The sequence below is a fragment of the Catharus ustulatus genome, chromosome Z (assembly GCF_009819885.2).
Source record: "Catharus ustulatus isolate bCatUst1 chromosome Z, bCatUst1.pri.v2, whole genome shotgun sequence".
Taxonomy (NCBI): Eukaryota; Metazoa; Chordata; class Aves; order Passeriformes; family Turdidae; genus Catharus; species Catharus ustulatus.
The window spans coordinates 571,313-596,980 of record NC_046262.2 but is presented as its reverse complement, the minus strand read 5'-3'; the positions used below and the strand labels follow the sequence as shown (position 1 = coordinate 596,980).

At 28.4% G+C, this 25,668-nt stretch overlaps 1 protein-coding gene and 1 long non-coding RNA gene across 2 annotated transcripts; both read left to right on the top strand.

The window, feature by feature from the left end:
* The first annotated feature begins 1,405 nt into the window (after window positions 1–1,405).
* Window positions 1,406–3,796, top strand: LOC117010804. Its single transcript, XR_004420765.1, has 3 exons — window positions 1,406–1,558; window positions 2,605–2,661; window positions 3,760–3,796. It is a non-coding gene; the product is annotated as an uncharacterized LOC117010804 (long non-coding RNA).
* Window positions 3,797–4,480: 684 nt separating this feature from the next.
* Window positions 4,481–24,575, top strand: LOC117010737 (the record flags this gene model as incomplete). Its single annotated transcript, XM_033085652.1, is given in 9 exon segments — window positions 4,481–4,678; window positions 8,367–8,573; window positions 10,006–10,239; window positions 17,060–17,192; window positions 17,195–17,212; window positions 18,611–18,720; window positions 20,506–20,619; window positions 22,325–22,471; window positions 24,445–24,575. Coding segments are annotated over 9 exon segments (1,266 nt in total), but the record flags the coding sequence as incomplete, so codon positions are not given.
* Between the last annotated feature and the right edge of the window lie 1,093 nt (window positions 24,576–25,668).

Genomic DNA, 25,668 nt, shown 5'->3' with positions numbered 1-25,668 from the left:
AATCTAATTTTTAGCTAAAAAAAAATCTAATTTTGTAAGTAAAAAGTTTGAATTTTATTGTTAAAAAAATCAAATTTTTACCTGAAAAAAATTGAATTTTTACCTGAAAAAAATTGATTTTTTTGTGAAAATAAATTCAATGTTATTATTAAAAAAATCCAATTTTTACCTGAAAAAAGTCCAATTTTTACTTGAAAAAAATCTAACTTTTACGTTTAAAATATTCAACTTTATTATTGAAAAAGTCCAATTTTTAGTTGAATAAAATGCAGTTTTTACCTTAAAAAAATCTAATTTTTATCTGAAAAAAATCCAATTTTTATCTGAAAAAAATCTAATTTTGTAAGTAAAAAGTTTGCATTTTATTGTTAAAAAAATCAAGTTATTACCTGAAAAAAATCCAATTTTTACTTGAATAAAATCCTATTTTTACTTCAAAAAAATCAAATATTTACCTGAAAAATAATTGATATTTTTTATTTAAAAAAATCAAATTTTTAGCTGAAATAAATTCAATTTTTATCTTAAAAAAATCCCATTTTTATCTCTTAAAAAATTAAATTTTATTGTTTAAAAAATATGATTTTTACCTTTAAAAAATCCAATTTTTACCTGAAAAGAAATCTAATTTTACCTTGAAAAAAATTCGATTTTATTATTTAAAAAATCCAATTTTTACCTGAAAAAAAATCTAATTTTACTTTAAAAAAATTGAATTTTTACCTAAAAAAATCCCAATTTTACCTGAAAAAAATCCAATTTTTATGTTTAAAAAATCGTATTTTTACTTGAAAAAAATCTAGTTTTTACGTTTAAAAAATTCAATTTTATCATTAAAAAAATCCAATTTTTACTTGAAAAAATTCCAATTTTTACTTTTAAAAAATCCAATTTTTACTTTAAAAAAATCCAATTTTTACCTTTAAAAAACCCAATTTTTACCTTTAAAAAATCCAATTTTTACCTGAAAAAAATCCAATTTTTACCTTTAAAAAATCCAATTTTCACCTTAAAAAAATCCGATTTTTACCTGAAAAAAATCCAATTTTTACCTTTAAAAAATCCAATTTTCACCTTAAAAAAATCCAATTTTTAGCATAAAAAAAGTCCAATTTTTACCTGAAAAAAATCCAATTTTTACCTTTAAAAAACCCAATTTTTACCTTTAAAAAATCCAATTTTTACCTGAAAAAAACTCAATTTTTTTATTAAAAAAATCCAATTTTTACTTTTAAAAAATCCAATTTTTACCTTTAAAAATCTAATTTTTACCTGAAAAAAATCCAATTTTTACCTTAAAAAAATCCAATTTTTACCTGAAAAAAATCCGAATTTTACCTTTAAAAAATCCAATTTTTTCCCTTTAAAAAACCCAATTTTTCAAACAACCTGAACTAATTTCCAACCCAAAAAAGAGGAATTAAAGATGATAAAATATTTGATGATTTCCCAACGTGGGAGGAGCAGGAAATGAAATTTGGAGCAGAATTTCCTGGATGAGCTGCAATAAATCAACCACAGAGGAGCTCAGGAGCTGCTGCAGCTTGGGACACTCAGGGTGAGTTTGCATCAAATTTTTGGGGTGAAAAAATTATAAATTGATTAAAAAAAATTTAATTTTTTGGGCATAAAATTCTGGTTTATTTCCTTAAAAATTCTGATTTTTTTTTCCAAAAAAATTGTGATTTTTTTCATAAAAAAATTGGATTTTTTTCCCTTAAAATTCCGATTTTTCTCTCAAAAAATCTGATTTATTTTCTCTAAATATTCTGATTTTTTTCTGTAAAAATTCTGATTTTTTTCTCTCAAAATTTAATTTTTTTCTTCCTAAAAATCTCATTTTTTCCCCAAAAAATTCTGATTTTTTCCCAAAAAATTCTGATTTTTATTCCCAAATATTCTGATTTTTTTCCCCAAAAATCCTGATTTTTATTCCCATAAATTCTGATTTTTATTCCAAAAAATTCTGATTTTTTTCCTCAAAAATTCTGATTTTTTTTTGCAAAAATTCTGATTTTTTTCTCTAAAATTCTGATTTTTTTCCCTAAAAATTCTGATTTTTTCCCTAAAAATTCCAATTTTTTCTCCTAAAAATTCTGATTTTTTTCCCTAAAAATTTTGGTTTTTTTCTTCAAAAATTCTGATTTTTTCTCTAAAAATTCTGATTTTTTTTCCCCAAATATTCTGATTTTTTCCCCAAAAATCCTGATTTTTATTCCCATAAATTCTGATTTTTTTCTCTAAAAATTCTAATTTTTTTCCCCTAAAAATTCTGATTTTTTTTCCCCAAATTCTGATTTTTTTTCCCTAAAAATTCTGATTTTTTTCCCCAAAATTTTCAATTTTTTCTCCCTAAATTTCTCCTTTTTTTCTCCACAAAATTCTGATTTTTTCATCAAAAAATTTGAATTTTTTTCCCTTAAAATTCCCTTTTTTCCTCTCAAAAATCTGATTTTTTTCCCCAAAAATTCTGATTAAATTATTTAAAATTCCACAAAAATTTCAATATTTAAAATTTTTGAATTTTACAAATCATAAATTATTTAAAATATTTTAAATTTTCTAAAATTGTAAAAATAATTTGAATTTTTTTTTGATTTTCAGCCCATGGAGAATTTGGGGTTTGAGCTGCAGGAGGAGAAATCCCAGAGGAACAAAAAGGTACCAAAAAGATCAAATTTCACCCCAAAAAATGGGAATAAAATGGGAAATAAATGGGGAATAAATGGGAAAAAATGGGAATAAAATGGGGGAAAAATGGGAATAAAATGGGAAATAAATGGGAAATAAATGAGAAATAAATAGGGAATAAATGGGAATAAAATGGAGAAAAAATGGGGAAAAAATGGGAATAAAATGGGAAATAAATGGGAATAAAATGGGAAAAAAATGGGAATAAAATGAAGAAAAAATGGGAATAAAATGGAGAAAATATGGGAATAAAATGGGAAATAAATGGGAATAAAATGGGAATAAAATGGGGAAAAAATGGGAATAAAATGGGAATAAAATGGGAAAAAAATGAGAAAAAAATGGGAAAAAATAGGAAAAGAATCAGAATAAAATGAGGAAAAATGGGAAAAAAATTAGGAAAAAAATGAGAAAAAAATGGGAAAAAAAATCAGAAAAAAATCAGAATAAAATGGGAAAAAAATGGGAAAAAAACCAGAAAAAAATTCAGAAAAAATGGGAAAAAATATCACAAAAAATGAGAAAATAATACGAAAAAATAAGAAAAAAATGGGAAAAAATCAGGAAAAAATGGGAAAAAATAGGAATAAAAATGGGGGAAAAAATCAGAAAAAATCAGAAAAAATGGGAAAAAATCAAGAAAAAATAGGAAAAAAATCAGAATAAAGTGAGAGAAAAATGAGAAAAAATTGGAAAAAAATGAGAAAAAAAATTCAGAAAAAATCAGAATAAAATGGGGAAAAAATTAAGAAAAACTCAGGAAAAAATGGGAAAAAATAGGAATAAAATGGGGAAAAATATGAAAAAAAAATCAGAAAAAAAAATGGTAAAAAATGGGGAAAAAATCAGAATAAAATGAGAGAAAAATGAGAAAAAAATGGGAAAAAATCAGAAAAAAATGGGAAAAAAATGGGAAAAAAATCAGAATAAAATGAGAAAAAAATGGGAAAAAAATGGGAAAAAAATGAGAATAAAATGAGAAAAAAATGGGAAAAAAATCGAAAAAAAATCAGAAAAAAATGGGAATAAATTTTATTAATAATTTTAATTTTTTGATTTATTTTTTAGGAATTCCAGAATGTTCCAAAAAAATTTCCTGGTGGTTCCCTGCTGTGTTTTTTCCTCTTTTGTCTCTTGGGGCAAAAGGGAAAAAATGAGAAAAAATGAGAAAAAAATGGGAAAAAATGGGAAAAAATTGGAAAAAAATCAGAAAAAATGAGAAAAAAATGGGAAAAAATTACAAAAAAATGGGAAAAAAATGGGAAAAAATTGGAAAAAAATCAGAATAAAATGAGAAAAAATTGGGAAAAAATCGGAAAAAAATGGGAAAAAAATGGGAAAAAAATGGGGAAAAAACAGGAAAAAAATGGGAAAAAAAATCAGAAAAAAATCAGAATAAAATGGGAAAAAAATGGGAAAAAAATGAGAAAAAAATAGGAAAAAAATTCAGAAAAAATGAGAATAAATGGGAGAAAAATAGAAAAAAAATCAGAATAAAATGAGAAAAAAATGGGGAAAAAACGAGAAAAAAATGGGAAAAAATTAGAAAAAAATAGAAAAAAATCAGAAAAAAATGGGGAAAAAAATAGAAAAAAAATCAGAAAAAATCAGAAAAAAATGGGAAAAAAATGAGAAAAAAATGAGAAAAAAATCAGAATAAAATGAGAAAAAAATGGGAAAAAAATGAGAAAAAATGGGAAAAAAATCAGAATAAAATGGGAAAAAAAATGGAAATAAATTTTATTTTTTTATTTTTATTTTTTAGGAATTCCAGAATGTTCCAAAAAAATTTCCTGGTGGTTCCCTGCTGCGTTTTTTCCTCCTTTGCCTCTTGGCCTCCCTGCTCAGCACAGCCCTGGGGGTTTTGCTGCTGGCCCTGCTGGGGAATAAAAGCGGGGAATGGAAAGGGGAATCAACAACAGAAACAACAAATTCTGGGCAAGGGGAGGGGAAATTTAAATTTGTGCATAGGTTGGAGAATGCTAAGGTGAGTGGGGAAAAATGGGGAAAAAATTAGAATTTTTTTGGGGGGGAAATGGGGAAAAATGGGGGAAAAATGGGGAAAAAATGGGATTTTTTTGGGAAAAAAATGAGAATTTTTTGGGAAAAAATGGAATAAAAATGAGAAAAAAATGGGGCAAAATAAAGAAAAAAGAAAGAAAAAATAGGAAAAAAATGAGGAAAGAATGGGAAAAATTGGGGAAAAAATTGGAAAAAAATGGGGAAAAAATGGGAAAAGATGAGAAAAAAATGGGGAAAAATTGGGGAAAAAATGAGGAAAAAATTGGAAAAAAATGAGAAAAAATGAAGAAAAATTGGGGAAAAAATGGGAAAAAATTGGGAAAAAATTGGGGAAAAATAAAGAAAAAAATGAGAAAAAATAAGGAAAAAATAGAGGAAAAATTAGGAAAAAATAGGGAAAAAATTAGGAAAACATTGGAGAAAAATGAGAAAAAATTAGGAAAAAATTGGGGAAAAAATGAGAAAAAAAATGGAGAAAAATTAGGAAAAAATGGGGAATAATTGGGGAAAAAATGGGAAAAATTGGGGGGAAAATGGGAAAAAATAAAAAAAATTTAGGAAAAAATTGAGGAAAAATTGGGGAAAAAATAGATAAAAAATGGGGGAAAAAATAGAAAAAAATTAGGAAAAACATGGGGAAAATGGGGAAAAAATAAGGAAAAAATGGGAATTAATTGGGGAAAAAATGGAAAAAAATTAGGAAAAAATTGAGGAAAACGTTGGAAAAAATGAGAGAAAAATGAGAAAAAATTGGGGAAAGAATGGAAAAATAATTGGATTTTTTGGGGGAAAAAATGGGGAAAAAATTGAAAAAAATTAAGAGAAAAATGGGGAAAAATGGGGAATAAATAGAGAAAAAAATGAGGAAAAATTGGGGAAAAAATGGGAAAAAAATTGGATTTTTTGGGGAAAAAAATGGGATTTTTTTGCAGAAAAAATTGAATTTTAGTGTAAAAAAATTTGGTTTTTTTTTACAAAAAAATTAAATAATTTAAATTTTGTGTGCAGGTTTTTAAATACCCAGGAGGAGAAATCCAGTGGGAAAAAAAATCTGATTTTTGTTTTTTTTTGCAGAATAAAATTGAAATTTTGGGTTAAAAAAATCAGGTTTTTTGGGAAAAATACAGGAAAAAAATGGGGAAAAAATGAGAAAAAAAATGGAGAAAAATTAGGAAAAAATTGGGGAAAAAATGGAAAAAAATGAGAAAAAATTGGGAATAAAATGGGGAAAAAATAAGGAATAAATGGGAAAAAATTGGAGAAAAAATGGGGAAAAAATGAGAAAAATTAGAAAAAAAATGGAAGAAAATAGGGGAAAAATTAAAAAAAATTGGGAAAAAAGTAGAAAAAATTGGGGAAAAAATGGGGAAAAATTGGGAAAAAATGGGGAAAAATGGGGGAAAAATGGGAAAAAATTTAGGAAAAAAATGGGGAAAAAATGAGAAAAAATGGGGAAAAAGTGGTGAAAAATAGAAAAAAAAATGGGGAAAAAATCAGGAAAAAATGGAGAAAAAATGGGAAAAATTTGGAAAAAATTAGGAAAAAATTGGGAAAAAATTAGAAAAAAATGAGGAAAAATTGGGGAAAAAATAGAGAAAAAATGGGGGAAAAAATAGAAAAAAATTAGGAAAAAAATGGGGAAAACATTAGGGAAAAATTGGGAAAAAAATGGAGAAAATTGGAAAAAAATTAGGAAAAAATTGGAGAAAAAATGGGGAAAAAATAGAAAAAGTTGGGGAAAAGTAAAGAAAAAAATGAGAAAAAATAAAGCAAAAATAGAGGAAAAATTAGGAAAAAATAGGGAAAAAATTAGGAAAACATTGGAGAAAAATGAGAAAAAATTAGGAAGAAATTGGAGAAAAAATGGGGAAAAAATGAGAAAAAAATGGGGAAAAATTGGGAAAAAATGGGAAAAATTGGGGAAAAAATTGGGAAAAGAATGGGGAAAAAATGGGGGAAAAATTGGGAAAAAAAATAGGGAAAAGATAAAAGAAAAAATGGGAATAAAATGGAGAAAAATGGAAAAAAATTGGAAAAAATTGAGAAAAAATGGGGAAAAAATTAGGAAAAAATGAGAAAAAATAGAGAAAAAAAATGGAAAAAAATGGGGAAAAATGGAGAAAAAATGGGGAAAAAATGGGGTAAAAATAGGAAAAAAATGGGGGAAAAATGAGAAATAAATGGGAAAAAGTGGGAGAAAAAATGGGGAAAAAATGAGAAAAAAATGGGGAATAAATGGGAAAAAATGGGAGAAAAAATTGAAAAAAAATGAAGAAAAAATGGGGAAAAATGGAGAAAAAAATGGGAAAAATTTAGGAAAAAATGAGAAAAAATTGGGGAAAGAATGGAAAAAAAATTGGATTTTTTGGGGGAAAAAATGGGAAAAAAATTGAAAAAAATGAGAGAAAAGTGGGGAAAAATGGGGAATAAATAGAGAAAAAAATGAGGAAAAATTGGGGAAAAAATGGGAAAAAAATTGGATTTTTTGGGGTTAAAAAATGGGATTTTTTGTGGAAAAAATTTGAGTTTTAATGTAAAAAAATGGGATTTTTTTCCCAAAAATTGAAATAATTTAAATTTTGTGTTTAGGTTTTTAAATACCCAGGAGGAGAAATCCAGTGGGAAAAAAAAATCTGATTTTTGCACAAAAAAATTCGGTTTTTTGCAGAAAAAAATTGAATTTTTGGCTTAAAAAAATGCGAATTTTTGCAGAAAAAATTAAATTTTAGTGTAAAAAAATTGGGTTTTTTTCCAAAAAAATTAAATAATTTAAATTTTGTGTGCAGGTTTATAAATACCCAGGAGGAGAAATCCAGTGGGGAAAAAAAAAATCTGATTTTTGTTTTTTTTGAAGAATAAAATTGAATTTTTGGGGTAAAAAAATCAGGTTTTTTGGGAAAAAAATAGGAAAAAAATGGGGAAAAATTGGGGAAAAATAGGGGAAAAATTGGGGAAAAAATGAGAAAAAATGGAAAAAAATTACGAAAAAATTGGGGAAAAAATGGAAATAAATGGGGAAAAATTGGGAATAAAATGGGGAAAAAATGGGGAAAAAAATAAGGAATAAATGGGAAAAAATGGGAGAAAAAATTGAAAAAAAATGAAGAAAAAATGGGGAAAAAAATGAAGAAAAAATGGGAAAAAATGGGAGAAAAATAGGAAAAAAATGAGGGAAAAAATGAGGAAAAATACAGAAAAAATAGAAAAAAATTAGGAAAAAATGGGGAAAAACCAGAAAAAAATTACAAAAAAAATGGGGGAAAATAGGGAAAAAATTGGGGGAAAAATGAGAAAAAAATGGGGAAAAATTGGGGAAAAATTGGAAAGAAATGGAAAAAAAATAGGAAGAAAATGGAGCAAAAATGGGGAAAAAAGGAGAAAAAAATAGGGAAAAATTGGGAAAAAATGAAAGAAAAAATGAGAAAAAATGGGGAAAAAATGGGAAAAAGTTGAAAAAAAATGAGAAAAAAAATGAGAAAAAAATGGAAACAAAGTGAGAAAAAAATGGGGAAAAATTAGGGAAAAAAATGGAAAAAAAATTGGATTTTTTGGGGTTAAAAAATGGGATTTTTTTGCAGAAAAAATTGAATTTTAGTGTAAAAAAATTGGATTTTTTTCTCAAAAAAATTAGATAATTTTTATTTTGTGTGCAGGTTTTTAAATACCCAGGAGGAGAAATCCAGTGGGCTCGGTTCCGCCGCGATCGCCGCGAGTACGAAAATTCCGAGGCCGAGGAATTCGGGCGCAGTTTGAATTTTTATGGCTCCCAAATCACCGTGGGAACCCTGAGGATCTGGAGCCAGGGACTCAGAGCTCCTCACTGGCATTTTAATGCCAATGAACATGGCTATGTGGTCAAGGTAGGTGCCAAAAATTGTCTAAAAATTCAATTTTTTTTACCCTTTTTTTTGGATTTTTTTCTGATTTTTTTGGATTTTTTTTTGAATTTTTTTGGATTTTTTTCAGAATTTTTTCAGATTTTTTGGAGATTTTTTTGAGATTTTTTTGGGATTTTTTTCTGAATTTTTTTGGTTTTTTTCTGAATTTTTTCTGATTTTTTTCCTATTTTTTTCTGATTTTTTGCCGTTTTTTTGGGATTTTTTCTGAATTTTTTTGGGTTTTTTTCTGAGTTTTTTTGGGTTTTTTTCAGAATTTTTTTAGATTTTTTTCAGATTTTTTTGAGATTTTTTGGGAATTTTTTCAGAATTTTTTTGTATTTTTTTCAGATTTTTTTTCCTATTTTTTCTTTGATTTTTTCCCATTTTTTGAGATATTTTCTGAACTTTTTCAGATTTTTTTCTGAACTTTTTCAGATTTTCGTTCAGATTTTTTCCAGACTTTTTTGGAATTTTTTTTTTATTTTTCTCTGAATTTTTTCAGACTTTTTTCAGATTTTTTTGAGATTTTTTGGGAATTTTTTCAGAATTTTTTTGAATTTTTTTCAGATTTTTTTCCTATTTTTTTCTAATTTTTTGTCGTTTTTGGGATTTTTTTAAGAATTTTTTGGATTTTTTTCTGAATTTTTTCAGATTTTTTTTCTGAATTTTTTCAGATTTTTTTCAGACTTTTTTCAGATTTTTTGGGAATTTTTTCAGAATTTTTTTGAATTTTTTTCAGGTTTTTTTCCTATTTTTTTCAGATTTTTTCTCCATTTTTTTCTGATTTTTTTTTCCGTTTTTTTGAGATTTTTTCTGAATTTTTTTTGGTTTTTTTCTGATTTTTTTCAGATTTTTTTTCAGATATTTTACAGATTTGTTTGGAATTTTTTCTGGGTTTTTTTGAATTTTTTCTGATTTTTTTCCGGTTTTTTTCCTAGTTTTTCCTGAATTTTTTCCCATTTTTTTAAGATTTTTTCAGAATTTTTTTTGATATTTATCTGATTTTTTTGGAATTTTTTAGGATTTTTTTCAGATTTTTTTCAGATATTTTCTGATTCCTTTGTTATTTTTTCTGAGCTTTTTGTGATTTTTTTTCCAATTTTTTTGGATTCTTTTCAGATTTTTTTTCAATTTTTTTTGTGATTTTTTAAATGATATTTCCCTCTTTTTTTCCCAGTTTTTGGGAATTTTTTTAGATATTTTTTAGGGCTTTTCAGCTTTTTTTTCCTTATTTTTTAATGCTTTTTTTTCAAGAAAACTTACCAAAAATTGTGACAAAATTGAAAAAAAAATTCAAAAAAATGCATAAAAAAACCAGAAAAATTGCAAAAAAATCCCAAAAAATTGCTAAAAATATGAGAAAAAAATACCAAAAATTAGGATAAAAAATAAAATTTTGTTTTTTTCTTTTTAGGGCGAGGCGTGGATCGGCGTGCTCGGCCCCGACGGCGCCGCCGCCGTCACCTTTAACGCCACGCGGGGCGCCGTCGTTTTCTTCCCCCGCGGCGCCGTGCACTGGGTGAGGAACGTGGGGCCCTCCGAGCTCCTCCTGCTCCTCTTCTTCTCCACCCACCATGAGCTGCTCACGCTCGACCTCGACGACGCGTTCTACGGCACCCCCGAGGACGTGGCCGCCAGGGCCCTGAAGGTGGGTGGAAGCCATCTTGGTCGCCATCTTGTCCACCATTTTGTCCGCCATCTTGTCTATTTGGCACCATTTTGTAAAGTATTCTGGGAGTTGTGGTTCACTAGGGATTGTGGGAGTTGTAATTCAGTAGAGTCGCCACCATTTTGTCATTGGCCGCCATTTTTTTCCACCATTTTTTTCACAATTTTTCCCATTTTTTTCCCCTATTTCTTTCAATTTTGCCACCATGTATTTCCCTATTTTACTCCATTTGTTTCCCAATTTTCCCCCATTTTTTCCCCACTTTTTCCTTTATTTTTCTTAATTTTTCCCCATTTTTTCCCCATTTTTTGCCCTGTTTTTCTCTCTTTCCACCATTTTTTCCGCCATTTTTCTGCCATTTTTTTTCCCATTCTTTCCCTAGTTTTTGTCTGTTTTTCAGTATTTTTTCCTTTATTTTTCCCAATTTTTCCCCATTTTTTCTCCATTTTTTCCAGATTTTTTGTCTTGTTTTTGTCTATTTCCGCCATTTTTTCCGCCATTTTTTTCCCCAATTTTCCCCCATTTTTCCCTATTTTTTTTCTTTGTTTCTCCTAATTTTTCCCCATTTATTTCCCATTTTTTCCCCATTTTTCCCCATTTTTTTGAGATTTTTTGCCTTTTTTTTCTCTATTTCCACCTATTTTTCCACCATTTTTTCTGCCATTTTTTTTCCTTTTTTCCCCCATTTTTCCTTCATTTTTCCCTATTTTCCCCCCATTTTTCTCTAATTTTTTCCCCATTTTCCCCCCATTTTTTCTCCCATTTTCCATATTTTTCCCCCAATTTCCCCCCACGTTTTTCTCATTTTTTCCCATTTTTCTCCATTTTCCCGCCATTTTTTCCTCATTTTTGCCCCAATTTTTCTCCATTTTTCCCCAAATTTTCCTGAATTTTTTCCCATTTTTTCCCCCATTTTTTCCCCCATTTTTCCCCCCATTTTTCCCCTCCGAGCTCCTCCTGCTCCTCTTCTTCTCCACCCACCATGAGCTGCTCACGCTCGACCTCGACGACGCTTTCTACGGCACCCCCGAGGACGTGGCCGCCAGGGCCCTGAAGGTGGGGGGCCGCCATCTTGGCCGCCATCTTGGCCGCCATCTTGAAAAGGGTTCTGGGAGTTGGAGTTCTGTGAAGTGGCAGCCATTTTGTGCATTGGTCACCATTTTGTAAAGGATTCTGGGAGTTGTGGTTCGCTAGGGATTGTGGGAGTTGGAGTTCTGTGAGGTAGCCGCCATTTTGTCATTGACCGCCATTTTTTCCACAATTTTTTCCTATTTTTTGCCCCAATTTTTTCCCATTTTTCTCACCATTTTTTCCCTATTTTATTTCATTTATTTTCCAATTTTTCCCCATTTTTTCCCCATTTTTTCCCATTTTTTCCCCATTTTTTCCCTTGTTTTTCTCTATTTTCACCATTTTTTCCGCCATTTTTTCTGCCATTTTTTTCTCAATTTTCCCCCATTTTTCCCCATTTTTTCCTTTATTTTTCCCAATTTTCCCCCATTTATTTCCCATTTTTTCCCAATTTTTATCCATTTTTTTGAGGTTTTTTTACGTTGTTTTTGTCTATTTCAGCCATTTTTTCCGCCATTTTTTCTGCCATTTTTTCCCCATTTTTCCCCCCAATTTATCTTGATTTTTCCCTATTTTTCCTTTATTTTTCCCAAATTTTTCCCCATGTATTTCCCATTTATTTCCCATTTTTTCCCAATTTTTCCCCATTTTTTCCCCATTTTTTCCCTTGTTTTTCTCTAGTTTCTCCATTTTTTCCGCCATTTTTTCTGCCATTTTTTCCCCATTTTTCCCCATTTTTGCCTTTATTTTTCCCAATTTTTCCCCATTTATTTCCCATTTTTTGCCCATTTTTTCCCCATTTTTTCCAGATTTTTTGCCTTGTTTTTCTCTATTTCCGCCATTTTTTCCGCCATTTTTTCCCCCAATTTTCCCCTATTTTTCCCTATTTTTTTCCTTTATTTCTCCTAATTTTTCCCCATTTATTTCCCATTTTTTCCCAATTTTCCCCCATTTTTTTCCCATTTTTTCCTCATTTTTTGCCTTGTTTTTGTCTATTTCCGCCATTTTTTCCGCCATTTTTTCCACCATTTTTTTTCCCAATTTTCCGCCATTTTTCCCAATTTTTTCCTTTATTTTCCCAATTTTTCCCCATTTATTTCCCATTTTTTCCCCATTTTTTCCCCATTTTTTGCCTTGTTTTTCTCTATTTCCGCCATTTTTTCAGCCATTTTTTCTACCATTTTTTCCCCATTTTTCAGTATTTTTTCCTTTATTTTTCCCAATTTTTCCCCATTTTTTCTCCATTTTTTCCAGATTTTTTGTCTTGTTTTTGTCTATTTCCGCCATTTTTTCCGCCATTTTTTTCCCCAATTTTCCCCCATTTTTCCCTATTTTTTTTCTTTGTTTCTCCTAATTTTTCCCCATTTATTTCCCATTTTTTCCCCATTTTTCCCCATTTTTTTGAGATTTTTTGCCTTTTTTTTCTCTATTTCCACCTATTTTTCCACCATTTTTTCTGCCATTTTTTTTCCTTTTTTCCCCCATTTTTCCTTCATTTTTCCCTATTTTCCCCCCATTTTTCTCTAATTTTTTCCCCATTTTCCCCCCATTTTTTCTCCCATTTTCCATATTTTTCCCCCAATTTCCCCCCACGTTTTTCTCATTTTTTCCCATTTTTCTCCATTTTCCCGCCATTTTTTCCTCATTTTTGCCCCAATTTTTCTCCATTTTTCCCCAAATTTTCCTGAATTTTTTCCCATTTTTTCCCCCATTTTTTCCCCCATTTTTCCCCCCATTTTTCCCCTCCGAGCTCCTCCTGCTCCTCTTCTTCTCCACCCACCATGAGCTGCTCACGCTCGACCTCGACGACGCTTTCTACGGCACCCCCGAGGACGTGGCCGCCAGGGCCCTGAAGGTGGGGGGCCGCCATCTTGGCCGCCATCTTGGCCGCCATCTTGAAAAGGGTTCTGGGAGTTGGAGTTCTGTGAAGTGGCAGCCATTTTGTGCATTGGTCACCATTTTGTAAAGGATTCTGGGAGTTGTGGTTCGCTAGGGATTGTGGGAGTTGGAGTTCTGTGAGGTAGCCGCCATTTTGTCATTGACCGCCATTTTTTCCACAATTTTTTCCTATTTTTTGCCCCAATTTTTTCCCATTTTTCTCACCATTTTTTCCCTATTTTATTTCATTTATTTTCCAATTTTTCCCCATTTTTTCCCCATTTTTTCCCATTTTTTCCCCATTTTTTCCCTTGTTTTTCTCTATTTTCACCATTTTTTCCGCCATTTTTTCTGCCATTTTTTTCTCAATTTTCCCCCATTTTTCCCCATTTTTTCCTTTATTTTTCCCAATTTTCCCCCATTTATTTCCCATTTTTTCCCAATTTTTATCCATTTTTTTGAGGTTTTTTTACGTTGTTTTTGTCTATTTCAGCCATTTTTTCCGCCATTTTTTCTGCCATTTTTTCCCCATTTTTCCCCCCAATTTATCTTGATTTTTCCCTATTTTTCCTTTATTTTTCCCAAATTTTTCCCCATGTATTTCCCATTTATTTCCCATTTTTTCCCAATTTTTCCCCATTTTTTCCCCATTTTTTCCCTTGTTTTTCTCTAGTTTCTCCATTTTTTCCGCCATTTTTTCTGCCATTTTTTCCCCATTTTTCCCCATTTTTGCCTTTATTTTTCCCAATTTTTCCCCATTTATTTCCCATTTTTTCCCCATTTTTTCCCCATTTTTTCCAGATTTTTTGCCTTGTTTTTCTCTATTTCCGCCATTTTTTCCGCCATTTTTTCCCCCAATTTTCCCCTATTTTTCCCTATTTTTTTCCTTTATTTCTCCTAATTTTTCCCCATTTATTTCCCATTTTTTCCCAATTTTCCCCCATTTTTTTCCCATTTTTTCCTCATTTTTTGCCTTGTTTTTGTCTATTTCCGCCATTTTTTCCGCCATTTTTTCCACCATTTTTTTTCCCAATTTTCCGCCATTTTTCCCAATTTTTTCCTTTATTTTCCCAATTTTTCCCCATTTATTTCCCATTTTTTCCCCATTTTTTCCCCATTTTTTGCCTTGTTTTTCTCTATTTCCGCCATTTTTTCAGCCATTTTTTCTACCATTTTTTCCCCATTTTTCAGTATTTTTTCCTTTATTTTTCCCAATTTTTCCCCATTTCTTCCCCATTTTTTCCCAATTTTTCCACATTTTTTCCCTATTTTTTACCTTGTTTTTCTCTATTTCCACCATTTTTTCCACCATTTTTTTTCCCAATTTTTCCCCATTTATCCTTATATTTTCCTTTATTTTTCCCAATTTTTCCCCCTTTTTCCCCATTTTTTCCCCATTTTTTCCAGATTTTTTCCCTTGTTTTTCTCTATTTCCACCATTTTTTCCGCCATTTTTTCTGCCATTTTTCCCCCCCATTTTCCCCTATTTTTTCCTTTATTTTTCCCAATTTTTCCCCATTTATTTCCCATTTTTTCCCCATTTTTTCCCCATTTTTTCCAGATTTTTTGCCTTGTTTTTCTCTATTTCCGCCATTTTTTCCGCCATTTTTTCTGCCATTTTTTCCCCATTTTTCCCTATTTTTTCCTTTATTTTTCTCAATTTTTCCCCATTTATTTCCCAATTTTTTCCTAATTTCCCCCCTTTTTTTCCCATTTTTTCTAGATTTTTCGCTTGTTTTTCTCTATTTTCGCCATTTTTTCCACCATTTTTTTCTGCCATTTTTTCCCCAATTTTTCCCCCAATTTTTCCCTATTTTCCCCAATTTCTCTCTAATTTTTCCCCCATTTTTTCCCCATTTTTTCCCCATTTTTTCCCATTTTTTCTAGATTTTTTACTTGGTTTTTCTCTATTTCCACCATTTTTTCCACCATTTTTTTCCCAATTTTCCCCCATTTTTCCCTATTTTGTTCTTTATTTTTCTTAATTTTTCCCATTTATTTCCCATTTTTTCCCAATTTTTAGGCATTTTTTCCAGATTTTTTCCCTTGTTTTTTCTCTATTTCCACCATTTTCCCCGCCATTTTTTCTGCCATTTTTTCCCCAATTTCCCCCCAATTTTCCTTATTTTTTCCTTTATTTTTCCCAGTTTTTCCCCATTTATTTCCCATTTTTTCTCAATTTTTCCCCATTTTTTCCCCATTTTTTCCTCATTTTTTCTCTTGTTTTTCCCTATTTCCACCATTTTTTTCCACCATTTTTTCTGCCAGTTTTTACCCCAATTTTCTTTCATTTTTCCCAATGTTTCCTCATTTAGTTCCCATTTTTTCCCAATTTTCTCCCATTTTTTTCCTATTTTCCCCCAGTTTTTTCCCCATTTTTTTCCAATTTGTTCCCCCCATTTTTTCCCAATTTTTTGTCATTTTTCCCCATTTTCCCCCATTTTTTCCCCATTTTTTCCCCATTTTTTCCCCATTTTTCCCCCCATTTTTCCCCCCATTTTTTCCCCATTTTTTCCTATCTTCCCTAATTCTTCCTCATTTATTTCCCCATTTTTTACCCCATTTTTTCCCCATTTTTCCCATTTTTTCCCCATTTTTTCCCCATTTTTTCCCCATTTTTTCCCCATTTTTTCCCCATTTTTTCCCAATTTTTTCCCATTTTTTCCCTCTGAGCTTTTTATAGCACCCCTGAGGACGTGGCCGCCAGGGCCCTGAAGGTGGGTGGCAGCCATCTTGGCCGCCATCTTGGCCGCCATCTTGGCCGCCATCTTGTAAAGTATTCTGGGAGTTGGAGTTCTGTGAAGTGGCAGCCATTTTGTGCATTGGTCGCCATTTTGTAAAGTGTTCTGGGAGTTGTGGTTCGCTAGGGATTGTGGGAGTTGTAGTTGTGTGGTGTGGCCACCATTGTGTCCACTGAGCGCCATTTTGTCCGCCATTTTGTCTGCCATTTTTTCACGATTTTTCCCGTTTTTCCTCATCTGTTTCCCTTTTTTTTCCCCATTTTTGGTGTGCATTTTTCTCTCATAATTTCCTAATTTTTCCTGTTTTCTCTTGCCATTTTTTTCCATTTTTGCCCATTTTTCCCTATTTTTTCTCTATTTTTTCCCATTTTTTCCTGTTTTTCCACCATTTTTGATTTTTTTTCCCATTTTTTTCCTGATTTTTTCCATTATTTTTTCCATTATTTTTCCCCCATTTATTTCCCATTTTGCCCCCATTTTTCCCCATTTTTTCCCCATTTTTTCCCCATTTTTTCCCGATTTTTTTCCCTTGTTTTTCTCCATTTTCGCCATTTTTTCCGCCATTTTTTCTGCCATTTTTCCCCCATTTTTCCTTATTTTTTCCTTTATTTTTCCCAATTTTTCCCCATTTATTTCCCATTTTTTCCCCATTTTTCCCCATTTTTTCCCTATTTTTTACCTTGTTTTTCTCTATTTCCACCATTTTTTCCGCCATTTTTTCTGCCATTTTTTCCTCCAATTTTTTCTCATGTTTCCCTAATTTTTTCTTTATTTTTCCCAAATTTTTCCCCATTTATTTCCCATTTTTTCCCAATTTTTCCCATTTGTTTCCCCATTTTTTCCAGATTTTTTGCCTTGTTTTTCTCTATTTCCGCCATTTTTTCCACCATTTTTTCTGCCATTTTTTTCCCCATTTTTCCCAAATTTTTTCCTTTATTTTTCCCCCATTTATTTCCCATTTTTTCCCAATTTTTTCCCAATTTTTTCCCCATTTTTTCCGCCATTTTTTGGATTGTTTTTGTCTATTTCCGCCATTTTGTCCGCCATTTTGTCCGCCATTTTGTCCACCATTTTTTCTGCCATTTTTTCACTTTTTTTTCCATTTTCAGCCCCAGGGAGGAGTGAAATTCATCAGAACATTCCAGAAACCCCGAGAGGACCAAGCAATCAACCTCCCCAAAAACCTTGGCCAGCTGATCCACAATCCCAGTTACCCCCAGTCCCCGGATGCCCAAGTTTGGAAATTTTTTATGATCTACCAGGTAAGAAATAAATTAAATTTTTAGGTAAAAAAAATTCCAATTTTTTCTTTTTTCCTGAAATTTATTCTAAATTTTTTTTTTTTTTTTCTGATTTTTTTCTGATTTTTTTCTGATTTTTTTCTGATTTTTTTCTGATTTTATTCTGATTTTTTTCCTAATTTTTTCTGATTTTTTTTCTAGCTTTATTCCAAATTTTCCCTGATTTTTTTCTTTTTTTTTCTCAATTTTTCCTGATTTTTTTCCCATTTTTTTCCTGATTTTTTCTGATTTTTTTCTGAATTTTATTCCCAATTTTCCCTGATTTTTTTCTCTTTTTTTCTCAATTTTTTCTGATTTTTTTCTGATTTTTTCCCATTTTTTTCCTAATTTTTTCTGATTTTTTTCTGAATTTTATTTTGAATTTTCCCTGATTTTTTTCATTTTTTTCTCAATTTTTTCTGATTTTTTTCTGATTTTTTTCCTAATTTTTTCTGATTTTTTTCTGAATTTTATTCAGAATTTTCTGTGATTTTTTTACTTTTTTTTCTGATTTTTTCTGATTTTTTTCTGATTTTATTCTGATTTTTTTCCCAATTTTTTCCCATTTTTTCCCAATTTTTTCTGATTTTTCCCCAATTTTTTTCCAAATTTTTTCTGATTTTTTTCCAATTTTATTCCAAATTTTTCCAGATTTTTCCCATTTTTTTCCAAATTTTTTTTCAATTTTTCCTGATTTTTTACCAAATTTTTTTCCAATTATATTCCCATTTTTTTCTGATTTTTTTCCAATTTTATTCCCATTTTTTTGTGTTTTTTTTTCTTTTTTTTTCTTCAAATTTTTCCCCAAAAATTCAGGAAAAAATTCATGAAAAATCAGAAAAAATTTGGAAAAAATCTGGAAAAATTTGGAAAAAATTTGAAAAAATTTTGGATAAAAAATCAAAAAAATTCAGGAAAAAAAAGAAAAAATTTCAGAAAAAAATATGGAAAAAATAATGAAATTATTTTCAAAATTTAGAAGAAAATTTGGAAAAATTTAGGAAAAAATTCCAGAAAAATAAAATTAAAAATTCAGGAGAAAAATCAAGAAAAATTCAGAAAAAATTCAGAATAAATCAGGAAAAAAAATCAGAAAAAATTGGAAAAATTCACCAAAAATTTGGAAAAATTCAGAAAAAAAATTGAAAAAATTGAAAAAAATCAGGAAAAAATTTGGAAAAATTTAGGAAAAAAATGAATTAAAAATTTGGAAAAATTTAGAAAAAAATTAGAAAAAATTCAATAAAAATTCAATAAAAATTCAATAAAAATCCAGAAAAAATTCAAATTTTTTTATAAAAAATTATGGAGAAAAATGGAATTTTTATCAATTAAAAATTGAAATTTTAATAATAATAAAATTTGAATTTTTTTTTTCAGCATCCAAGGAATTCCCATTCCCAGGAGGAATTTTTAAGTGGGCAAGGTTCAGGAAAAATGGGACAGGACTGACAGAAAATGAGAAAATTTTCAGTGAATCCTTGCATGAGGTGGGGAAAAAATGGGGGGAAAAATGGGAATAAAATGGGAATAAAATGGAAATAAAATGGGGAAAAAATGGAAATAAAATGGAAATAAAATGGGAAAAAATGGAAATAAAATGGGAATAAAATGGGGAAAAAATGGAGAAAAAATTGAAATAAAATGGAAAAAAAAATTGAAATTAAATGATGAAAAAATGGGGAAAAAATGGAGAAAAAATTGGAATTAAATGAGAAAAAAATGGAGAAAAAATGGAAATAAAATGGGAAAAAATTGGGGAAAAATGGGGAAAAAATGGGAAAAAAATTGAAGTTAAATGAGAAAAAATGGGGAAAAAATGGGAAAAATTGGGAAAAAAATGGGGAAAAAATGAGAAAAAATTGGGAAAAAAATGGAATTAAATGGGGAAAAAATGGGGGAAAATGAGGAAAAAATTGGGGGAAAAAGGGAGAAAAAATTGAAATAAAATGAGAAAAAAATAGAGAAAAAAGGGAAATAAAATGGGGAAAAAATGGGGAAAAAATGGAGAAAAAATTGAAATTAAATGGGAAAAAAATGGGAAAAAATGGAGAAAAAATTGAAATTAAATGGAAATAAAATGGGAATAAAATGGAGAAAAAATGGGGAAAAAATGGAGAAAAAATTGAAATAAAATGGGAAAAAAATTGAAATTAAATGAGGGAAAAAACTGGGAAAAAGTGGGAAAAAATGGGGAAAAATTGGGGAAAAAATTGGGAAAAAGATGGGGAAAAAATGGAGAAAAAATTGAAAAAAATGGGAAAAAATGGAGAAAAAACTCAAATTAAATGGGGAAAAAATGGAAATAAAATGGGAAAAAATTGGGGAAAAATTGGGAAAAAAATGGGAAATAAATTCAGAAAAAATGAGGAAAAAATGGGGAAATTTTGGAGGAAAAATTCTGAAAAAAATCAGAAAAAAAATTAGAATAAATTGGGAAAAAAATGAGAAAAAATGGGAAAAAATTGGGAAAAAATGAGGAAAAATTGGAGAAAAATTAGGAAAAAATTGAGAAAAAATGGGGAAAAAATTAGAGAAAAATGGGGGAAAAAATAGAAAATAAATGGGAAATAAATTGGAAAAAATGAGGAAAAAATTGGGAAAAAATGGGAAAAAATGGGGGAAAAATAGGAATAAATTGGGAAAAAAATGGAAAAAATTAGGAAAAAAAATAGGAAAAAAATGAGGAAAAAAAGGAAAAAAATGAGAAAAAATAGGGAAAAAAATAGAAAAAAATTAGGAAAAAATGGGAAAAATTTGGGAAAACATAGAGAAAAAATAGGGAAAAAATAGGAAAAATGGGAGAAAAAAATAGAAAAAAATTAGGAAAAAAATCAGAAAAAATGGGGGAAAATGAGGAAAAAAATGAGAAAAAAATGGGAGAAAAATGGGAATAAAATGGAAAATAAATGGGAAAAAATGAGGAAAAAGTGGGGAAATTTTGGGGGGAAATTCAGAAAAAATTAGAAAAAAAATGGGAAAAAATGAGGAAAAAATGGAAAAAAAAATGGGAAAACAATTGAGAAAAAATTAAGAATAAATGTAGAAAAGATGGGAAATAAATTTGAAAAAAATGGGGGAAAATTGGAGAAAAAATGGGAAATAAATGGGGAAAAATTTGGGGGAAAAAATCAGAAAAAATGGGAAAAAAATGAGAAAAAAATGGGGAAAAAATCAGAAAAAAATGGGAAAAATTAGAAAAAAAATTAGAAAAAAATACCAAAAAAATTTAAAACTTTAAGATTAATTTCTAATTTATTTTTTGTATATTCCAGCATGAAAATTCTCTCACTTTGGGCACCCTGAGGATTTTCAGCAACAATTTGGGGGTTCCTCATTTCCACTCCAACGCCAACGAGGTGGGGGTGGTGCTCAGCGGTTGTGGCCAGGTAACAAAAAAATTCAAATTATTTTGGGGATATTTTTGGGGGTTTGGGGTTGTTGATAAATTCTAGAATTTTTAAAAATTTTTTTCTGATTTTTTTTCTCATTTTTTTCTGATTTTTTTCTGATTTTTTTCCATTTTTTTTCCATTTTTTTCTCCATTTTTTCCAAAATTTTTGAAATTTTTTTCCTCATTTTTTTCCCAATTTTTCCCCATTTTTTCCTCATTTTTTCTCTTAAAAATTCCCTTTTTTCTCCAAAAAAATCAATTTTTTTCTCTATTTTTCCCCGTAAAATTCCCATTTTTTCCCCACTTTTCCTCCCAAAAAATCCAATTTTTTTCCCCATTTTTCCTCCTAAAATTCCCATTTTTTCCCTAATTTTTTCCCCTAAAAATCCCATTTTTTCCCCTAAAAAATCCAGTTTTTTCTCCTCTAAAATTCTCGTTTTTCCCCCATTTTTTCTCCTAAAATTCCCAAATTTTTCTCCATTTTTTTCCTAAAAATTCTCATTTTTTCCCCAATTTTTCCTCCTAAAATTCCCAATTTTTTCCCCATTTTTTCTCCTAAAATTCCTATTTTTCCCCCCATTTTTTTCCCATTTTCCTCCTAATTTTTCTCAATTTTTTCCCCATTTTTTCTCAAATTTTCTTCATTTTTTCTCAATATTTTCTTGGTTTCCCCCCAATTTTTCCTCCATTTTTTTCCCATTTTTTCCTGTTTTTTTTCCCATTTTTCCCCTCCAAAAATTCAATTTTTTTCCCATTTTCCCCCCAAAAAATCCAATTTTTTCCCTCTAAAATTTCCCATTTTTTCACCATTTTTCCCCCCCAAAATTTTTTTTCCCTCTAAAATTCCCATTTTTTCCCCACTTTTCCTCCCAAAAAATCCAATTTTTCCCCATTTTTCCTCCTAAAATTCCCATTTTTTCCTCATTTTTCCCCAATTTTTACCCATTTTTTCCCCCCAAAAATTCAATTTTTTTCCCTCTAAAATTTCCATTTTTTCCCCCATTTTTCCTCCTAAAATTCCCAATTTTTCTCCATTTTTTCTTCTAAAAATTCTCATTTTTTCCCCTATTTTTCCTCCTAAAATTCCCAATTTTTTCCCCATTTTTTCTCCTAAAATTTCAATTTTTTCCCCCATTTTTCCTCAAATTTTCCTCATTTTTTCTCCATTTTTTCTTAGTTTTTCCCCATTATTTCCCAATTTTTTCACATTTTTTCTTCATTTTTTTCCTATTTTTTTCTTCATTTTCCCCCATTTTTTCCTGTTTTTTTTCCCATTTTTTCTCCTAAAAATCCCCTTTTTTGCCCAAAAAAATTCCATTTTTTTCTCTATTTTTCCCCCCAAAAATTCAATTTTTTTCTCTATTTTTCCCCCAAAAAATTCAATTTTTTCCCCATTTTTTCCCCTAAAAATCCAATTTTTTCCCCATTTTTTCTTCTAAAAATCCCTTTTTTCCCCAAAAAAAATTCAATTTATTCTCTATTTTTCCACCTAAAAATTCCATTTTTTCTCCATTTTTCTCCAATTTTTTCCCCTAAAAATCCAATTTTTTCTCCTAAAAATTCCCTTTTTTGCCCAAAAAAATTCTATTTTTTTCTCTATTTTTCCACCTAAAAATTCAATTTTTTCTCCATTTTTTCCTCCAAAAAATCCAATTTTTTCCCCAATTTTTCCCCCTAAAATTTCAATTTTTTCCCCCCAGGCAGGACTGATCCTCCCCACTGGAAATTCTGAATTTCCCATCGGCGTTGGCGACGTCGTTTTCTTCCCCCTGGGCTCCCAGCACTTTGTGCAGAGTTTCTGCCAGGAGGATTTGCTGCTCTTGGTGGCTTACAGCACGGGAGATCAGGTGAGAAATTAGAAAAAAATTCAATTTATTATATCAGGAATTTTATCCCAAATTTTTAGAATTTTTTCTGATTTTTTCTGATTTTTTTCTGATTTTTTTCTGATTTTTTCTGATTTTTTTCTGATTTTTTTCTGATTTTTAAATGAATTTTTTCTGATTTTTTTTTATTTTTTAATGAATTTTTTCTGATTTTTTTCTGAATTTTTTTTGATTTTTTTCTGATTTTTAAATGAATTTTTTCTGATTTTTTTCTGAATTTTTCTGATTTTTTTTCTGATTTTTGTCTGATTTTTTTCTGGATTTTTTTCTGATTTTTTTCTGGTTTTTTCTGATTTTTAAATGATTTTTTTCTGATTTTTTTCTGGATTTTTTCTTATTTTTTCTGAATTTTTTCTGATTTTTTTCTGGTTTTTTCTGATTTTTTTTCTGATTTTTTAATGAATTTTTTCTGATTTTTTTCTGATTTTTTTCTGATTTTTTTCTGATTTTTTTTCAGATTTTTAGTGAATTTTTTCTGATTTTTTTAGACATTTATTCTGATTTTTTTTTTTATTTTTTGAGATTTGTTTCTGATTTTTAAATGAATTTTTTCTTAATTTTTTTCTGATTTTTTTTCTGATTTTTTAATGATTTTTTTCTGAATTTTTTCTGATTTTTTCTGATTTTTAAATGAATTTTTCCTGATGTTTTTCTGATTTTTTTCTGGTTTTTTAGATATTTATTCTCATTTTTTTTTTTTATTTTTTAAGATTTACTTCTTATTTTTTAATGAATTTTTTCTGATTTTTTTCTGATTTTTTTCCGTTTTTTTTTAATTTTTCTGAATTTTTTCTGATTTTTAAATGAATTTTTTCTGATTTTTTTCTGATTTTTTAATGAATTTTTCTTAATATTTTTCTGATTTTTCTCTGATTTTTAAATGATTTTTTCAATGATTTTTAGATGATTTTTTTTCTGATTTTTTTGATTTTTTTTCTGATTTTTTTCAGATTTTAAATGAATTTTTTCCGATTTTTTTTCTGATTTTTTTCAGATTTTAAATAAATTTTTTCTGAATTTTTTCTGATTTTTTAATGATTTTTTTCTCATTTTTTTCTGATTTTTAAATGAATTTTTTCCTAATTTTTTCTGATTTTTTTCTAATTTTTAAATGAATTTTTTCTGAATTTTTTCTGATTTTTTAAAGATTTTTTTCTGATTTTCTAATGAATTTTTTTTAATTTTTTCTGATATTTTTCTGATTTTTTAAATGAATTTTATCTGATTTTTTTCTGATTTTTAAATGAATTTTTTCTTAATTTTTTCTGATTATTTCTGATTGTTAAATGAATTTTTTCTGATTTTTTTCTGATTTTTAAATGAATTTTTAATGAATTTTTTCTGATTTTTTTCTGATTTTTAAATGATTTTTTTCTGATTTTTTTCTAATTTTTAAATGAATTTTTTCTGAATTTTTTCTGATTTTTAAATGAATTTTTTTTCTGAATTTTTTCTGATTTTTTAATGATTTTTTTCTCATTTTATTCTGATTTTTAAATGAATTTTTTCCTGATTTTTTCTGATTTTTTTCTAATTTTTAAATGAATTTTTTTTAATTTTTTCTGATTTTTTTCCGATTTTTTTCTGATTTTTTTCTGATTTTTAAATCAATTTTTTCTGATTTTTTTCTTGTATTTTTCTGATTTTTTAATAAATTTTTTCTGAATTTTATTGGATTTTTTTCTGATTTTTAATTGAATTTTTTCTGATTTTTTCTGATTTTTTTGCCATTTTTTTTGTAACTTTTATCAATTTTTTTCCTCATTTTTTTCCCAATTTTTTCCCATTTTTTTCTGATTTTTTCTTCATTTTTTTCCGGTCTTTTTCTTGTTTATTTCCTTTTTTTTTCCGATTTTTTTGTCAATTTCTCTGATTTTTTTTTTTAATGATTTAATTAATGAATAATTAATTGAATAATTAATTTTTTTGTATAGCTGGAGACGCTGAGGATGAATCAATATTTCCACAGCACCGCCGATCACATCCTGGCTCAGCTTTTCCACAAGGATCAGCTGGAATTCCAGAAAATTCCAAAATAATTTTAAATTTTAATTTATATTTTCAATTTTTTTCTTTAAAAAAATCAAAATTTTGTACAAATTAAATATTAAAAATTGAGGGAAAATTGGGATTTTTGGGGAATAAAAATTGGATTTTTTAATTGATTTATTGTGGTTTTTTAAAATTATTTTTGGGGTTTTTTAATTTGAATTTTGGGGATTATTTTGGGGGAAAAAATTTGAATTTTTGGGGATTTTTTGGGGGGAAAAAATTTGAATTTTAAGGAATTTTTGGGGAAAAAATTTGAATTTTAAGGAATTTTTGGGGGAAAAATGGGAATTTTGTGGGGAATTTTTAGGGAAAAAAATGAGAATTTTTGGGATTTTTTTGGGGAAAAAAATTGGGAATTTTTGGGAATTTTTTGAGAAATTTTTGGGGAAAAAAATTTGAATTTTGAGGAATTTTTGGGGAAAAATTGGAAATTTTGGAGGAATTTTTTGGGAATTTTTTGAGGAATTTTTGGGATTTTTTAAGGAAAAAATTGAGAATTTTGGGGATTTTTTTTGGGAAAAAATTTGAATTTTGAGGATTTTTTTGTGATTTTTTTTTGAGGAATTTTTGGGGAAAAAATGGGAATTTTGAGGAATTTTTTTAGGGAATTTCAGGGGAATTTTGAGGGGAAATTTTCATCTGGAAACTTTTTTTAAATTTATTTTGGGAATTTTTTAAAATTATTTTTGTGGAATTTTTAAAAATTTTAAATAAAAATTTTTCCCAAACCTGAGGGGACCCCGACCCCGCGCCGCCATCTTGGATCCCCCCCCTCAGGGGGGAAAAAAGGCGGGAAAACCTCAGGAAATTTTAATAATTTTGATTTTATTTTTATTTTTATTTTTATTTTCATTTTATTTTTATTTTAGTTTTATTTTTATTTTTTTTTTTTTTTGTTTTTATTTTTTATTTTTTTAAAAATTGATTTAGATTTAATTTTTATTTTTAAGGAATTTTTGGGATATTTTTTTCCCAGGATTTTCCTCCGTTTCTGAGGGGACCCCGACCCCGCGCCGCCATCTTGGATCCCCCCCCTCCCTTCCCGCCCTGAGGGAGCCCTGAGGGAGCCGCCGCCATCTTGGATCCGCCCCCCCCCTTCAAGCCCT